This window comes from Branchiostoma belcheri, unplaced genomic scaffold (assembly GCF_001625305.1).
Source record: "Branchiostoma belcheri isolate BF01 breed outbred unplaced genomic scaffold, Haploidv18h27 scaffold107, whole genome shotgun sequence".
In the NCBI taxonomy this organism is placed as follows: Eukaryota; Metazoa; Chordata; class Leptocardii; order Amphioxiformes; family Branchiostomatidae; genus Branchiostoma; species Branchiostoma belcheri.
In genome coordinates, this window is record NW_017802458.1 from 475,107 (window position 1) to 480,538 (window position 5,432).

General features: G+C 43.0%; 1 protein-coding gene across 1 annotated transcript; it reads left to right on the top strand.

Moving 5' to 3' along the window:
* The first annotated feature begins 6 nt into the window (after nucleotides 1–6).
* LOC109479687 lies at nucleotides 7–4,459 on the top strand. Its single transcript, XM_019781680.1, has 3 exons — nucleotides 7–38; nucleotides 644–867; nucleotides 1,471–4,459. Exon 3 carries the CDS (start codon nucleotides 1,617–1,619, stop codon nucleotides 3,372–3,374), a length of 1,758 nt encoding a protein of 585 aa, XP_019637239.1. The 5' UTR covers nucleotides 7–38; nucleotides 644–867; nucleotides 1,471–1,616; the 3' UTR covers nucleotides 3,375–4,459.
* The last annotated feature ends 973 nt before the right edge of the window (nucleotides 4,460–5,432 follow it).

Sequence of the window (5,432 nt, forward strand, 5' to 3'; positions counted from 1 at the left end):
CGCCAGCTGTGTCAAAGGACAGAGGAGTCAGAAGACAGGTCAGAGCTCAGTTTTGGATGTCAACGTTTGAAGAATTAGTGCAGAAATGTTTCTTTATTATGTTTACCGAAGGAAAACAATATTGTTTTTGCTCTGTTTCTTCTTCCGTTTCAAACACTGACCTGTGACCTGGTCAGTGACCTGAAGCAGAAATCTGTCACCATGGTAACTAGTGTTGGGTTACATCATGTTGCAATTTTATAGCAGGAGGGATTTAGACTCCTATCCGACCATATATATATGCAATGTGTTTGAGTAAGATTTAACAGAGCAGACCATATTCGAAGGTAAACATTATGCATTTGCTTAAAGTTTGCAAATGTTACCTTTCTAGTTTTGTTATACCGGTACTTTTGGTACCGCTACAGTGTTTGGAACAAGTCAAACCACCTTGTTTTGATAGATAAATCACCCAACATTATACATGTCCAAAATAAGATAATTTTCTTGGTGGTAGTAAAAATGCATCTATATAATATATTTTGGGCAAGTGAAAAGTTGGTTCGGACAAGTGGAAATGAACTTAAGACAAGTGAATAAAAATTTTTTTAAAAATTTGTCCAACACTTTGGTGTATTTCTGATTACCTTGTTTTGATTTACAGCGACTACGAACACTTGACTGTGGGGAGGGGGGACGGAGGAAACCAAGTCCATCCGTTGACGAGCACCCCTCAGAGGGACCTGCCTGCAGCTGAACAGGCACTGTTTCAGATCCCTACGGAGGACACCCCACAGGGGGCGGAGCCAGCTGTCCCTGACCCTGACCTGCACAGGGTGTTAGAGCTGTCCAGGCTGTCTGCACAGCTCGCTCCCAACGAGTCTGCTGGTAATGTTGCTGTCTTTTTTTAAATCTTTTTGTAACTTTTTAAACAAAATTTTTTCAACTTCTTTTTTTTTTATAGATTTTTTTAAAACTTTATTTTATTATTTTTTTATTCACATAGATTTGTGAGCAGAAAGCATGTAATGTGCTTAATATATATTATATATTAAGTTAAATAAGAATCCTTTGCTCATGAAACATAAAAACATGAAATTAATACAGTTTGAGGAAACAAAAGGTATAGTGGACATAAAATGAAAATAGCTGGCACACCAATAGAACCCATAATGTTAATGTGATAATCAAATATATATAATAATCTTCCAGACAGTGAAATGAAATTGATAAATTACTAGAAATACTTCTAGTACTCCAAAAAAAGAGCAAGTGTGGATGAAAATACATGTACCTCAAAGCAAAATAATGATTGTATGTTATTACATTCTTCACGTTCTTCCAAATGAGTTGAATGTTCAGAAGGTAATGGTTTCAGGAAATGATTTGTGAAAAGGATCTCAATAATAAATATTATACAGTTGTATGTGATAGGTACATGTAACAACAGCAATCTGTTTTATAATGATCGTAAATCTTTTTTCCTTTCAGCAGGAGACCCAGGTGAGGATGAACTGATCCGTGCCATAGAGCTCTCCCTCCAGCTTTCCACAACAAGCTCATCCACCGCCCGACCCCTCCAACCACAGGCCCCGCTACCAGTCCCGCCTGAACCTGTCCCAGCAGCAAATACAAACATGTCCAACCACAGCAACAACAACAACCTCCCCCCCTCCGCAGTCCCTCCACTTCAGCAAACTGTGCCGGAGAAACCCAACATTCCAGAAGAAGTAGTAGAGGTAGTGCCGAGCGATTCCGCACGTGTGGAGGACGTACCAGAGGGAGGGTGGGTGAGTGTGGCATTGTCCGGGGACGCCCTGGGGGCCACCGGAGTGGAGAAAAAGCCTCGTAAAAGCTCTGATTCGCCCAGAAGGAAAAGTAGGAAAGGTGAACCAAAGGCAGATCCGGTAAATCCTGCCGAAGTTGAGCTGCAGAAGCCGCCAGTAGCGTCCACAAGTGGGACGAAAGTGGAGGAAGCAGAATGGCTGGAGGTTGGGGAGAAGACTGAGTTTCTTGAGGCCACCCTGCGAGCGTGGCTCACAGATGAGGGCTGGTTAGGTAGAAACACCCCCGCCAATCCTTCTGCTGGTCAGAACACCACCACAACACCACCCAAGGACGCTTCAGCAAAAGTAGATGGCATGTCACCCAAAGCAGAAGCAAACGTTGCCGCCAACGCCGCCGAGGAAGGGCTGGAATTTCTGTGCTCTGTGCCTGACAACGGAAATGCAAACACAGCGACGGGTGCGGGGGAGGAGCTTAGCGACTTCCCCACCCCCCCTGCTGAAGTCAAGTCCCTTATTTGGGAGCCCCCCAACGACGAGCCGGAAACCGAGCCTGGCAGTCTCCTGGCCATGGACTCACACACGTTGTACAACCTTTCCGAAATCGATTCCATTGTCATTAACACTGTACAAAGGGCTCAAGCAGATTCAGGGGAACCAACAGGAGAAGAAACAACAGAGCTCATTGGTGCAGTAGGGTTAGGAGAAAGTAGTTTTACATCAGTACAGAAAAACAGCAACCCTGTGAGCACAAAGGAAGCTCCAAAGGAACTCGAGCTTAAGTTTGAAGATGACCCAACTAGCCCGAAAGACTATCTGGAAACCAACCTGGACTCGCCGTTTGAGATGACCGGTGACCTCCAGGCGTTGTGCGCGAAGCTGCCTTTAAGTCGGGAATTTCCCAGGATACCTGCTGCAGACGAGATCTGGATTCCGCAAGAACGCGTCCCCGAACCTTTCGCGTTCGACACAGCGTTAACCCCGCTAACAGTGCCATCACCAAATGCTAAGAACACTGGGGTAGCGAACGTGAACGTAGAATCAGAGGGGAATCAAGGACTAGTACAAAGTGACAATAAGGATATAGCAGTGCCCAATATGTTTGCACATGTACCTGTACAGGGCCCCACTACGTCACTATCTGCGGCTATCACAGATGCACACCAGGCGCTCTTCGGAAACGCCGTGGCGTTTCCAGTGGGTCAGGACACTGCTCAAAGTCATCCCGTCCTTCCAGCCTCGCATCTTTCTGTTACGCCGCACACACACGTTACAAACACAAGGCATCCGGCGACCGGTTACCACCAGTTGGACGGAAAAGCGGCAACGTTTGTTCAGAATGTTCCAGAGCCGCCTCCACGCCTTACCAGAGAACGAAGGCTGGCCCTGGAGGCTGCCAGCAAGGCGCAGAGCATCTGGGAGAGAAGGGAAAAAGACGCGGCTGCCCTGTCTGACACGGGCGACCAGAGGAGAGGCCATCGAAGGAAATCGAAGAACAGAAAGAGAAGCAAAGAGGAGAGGAGAAGAGCATCAGTGGAGGGGGCAAGAGGGGTTGGGGAGGGGTGGTACGATCCGTTAGATGATGATGATATACCTGCCACTTTGGTGTAGGTTGCAAAGGTTTTTCCTGTGATTTTGTGTACTTTTGTGTGTCAAAAACAAGAGTCCCCGTGGATACTAACACTACTACATATAAGTGTTGTTGCCATAATATATACTATCCAATACTCCAGCTATAGAGTCATCCCAAACTGTTCTTGATAACTGTGTAAGAAGCAAAGAATAGATTAAACCTCCAAGCCACTACTTGTGACTAAGACCTGCACTATAAATGTCTGAGACATGTACTTGCCAAACTAACAACGGGTGTAGCAGGACAAAATGTACCCGCGGTGAGAATATACCGGGTATGTTTTGGCCTGCTACACTGGAACACATGTAAAAGTAGAATACACACACAGCAGTCTTGTATACTTATGACTGACCATGTCTCATGGCATTCTGTCTCCACCAAGGTACTTTTCTTGTGCCTTGTGGTCAGTTTTTCAGCCTATGATGTCAACTCGGTGGACTGCTAGCCATTTGGAGGCTGGAACCTTCAACAATTTGGACTGTAAATATCACATCTTCAAAAATTCAGTCATCTTATACTTACAAGGTATTGCTTTAGGTGCTGTATTTTTCATACTCATATTTCACCCAATCAGGATTAGAAAGACAAGAAGTCTTTGTAAGAAGTGATGTGATTGGTCCATTTTGGTTTGTCACAAACCCTGAGATTACCCAGGGTTCATCAGAGTGATTTTTTTGTATTCAGTGATTTTTAGTCAGCAAAACAAAAGGTCTGTTTAGGAGTTGTTTTGGAAATACTTTGTTTTTGATCATATTCTGTGGCGACTTGTCATGGTAGGACGATTTATTAACATAAACAGCAGAACAATGCATGAAACAGGATCTGCATGAAAGAAAGATACTGATTGGTTAAACAGCAGAATAAGGCATCTGCATGAAAGGTACCGATTGGTTAAACAACAGAAGAAGGGATCAGCATGAAAGAAAGATACTGATTGGTTAAACAGCAGAACAGAGGATCTGCATGAAAGAAAGATACTGATTGGTTAAACAGCAGAACAAGTGATCAGCATGAAAGAAAGATACTGATTGGTTAAGCAGCAGAACAAGGGATCTGCATGAAAGAAAGATACTGATTGGTTGAACAACAGAAGAAGGGATCAGCATGAAAGAAAGATACTGATTGGTTAAACTGTTACAGCAGAACATGGGATCTGCATGAAAGAAAGATACTGATTGGTTAAACAGCAGAACAAGGGATCAGCATGAAAGAAAGATACTGATTGGTTAAACAGCAGAACAAGGGATCTGCATGAAAGAAAGATACTGATTGGTTAAGCAGCAGAACAAGGGATCTGCATGAAAGAAACATACTGATTGGGTAAACAGCAGAACAAGGGATCTGCATGAAAGAAAGATACTGATTGGTTGAACAACAGAAGGGATCAGCATGAAAGAAAGATACTGATTGGTTAAACTGTTACAGCAGAACACGGGATCTGCATGAAAGAAAGATATTGATTGGTTAAACAGCAGAACAAGGGATCAGCATGAAAGAAAGATACTGATTGGTTAAACAGCAGAATAAGACAGCATGAAAGAGAGATAATGATTGGTCACTGGAAACAGATTGGTAAGGAGTGAATTTTTGAATGAAGTTTTGGGAATGAAAATCAATGTTCACAAGTTGATATCTTCTGCCATACTGAGCATTGTTTGTATGTAAACAATGTGAATGAATTGTTTCTAATAGTAATACCACTGGAATATGAAAAACTTCAGGATTAGGTCCAGAACACTATACTGTCACATTATATAGCTAGTGTGTCAAAAAATATCTTCAAACAACACATGGCAGTTAGGGCAAACGCTGTCTTGATAAGCAATAAGAGACATGAGACTTTAATGTTTTCAGACCTGTAATTTATTCTTGTTGGCAATCAGTTATTTCTGCCACACTTTGTGCGAGCTGCTACTGTATAAAACTACTTTATTAGGCCTATAGGCCACACCAATTTAATTTGTTGGTTCTCGGATTTTTTCAGGAAAAATATGAAGCGACAGGGCGAAAAAAAATAAAAATAAAAACACAGATCT

What these genes read in the sequence shown, in the direction of transcription:
- LOC109479687 (XM_019781680.1), top strand. Translation starts at nt 1,617, where the DNA reads ATGTCCAACCACAGCAACAACAACAACCTCCCCCCCTCCGCAGTCCCT.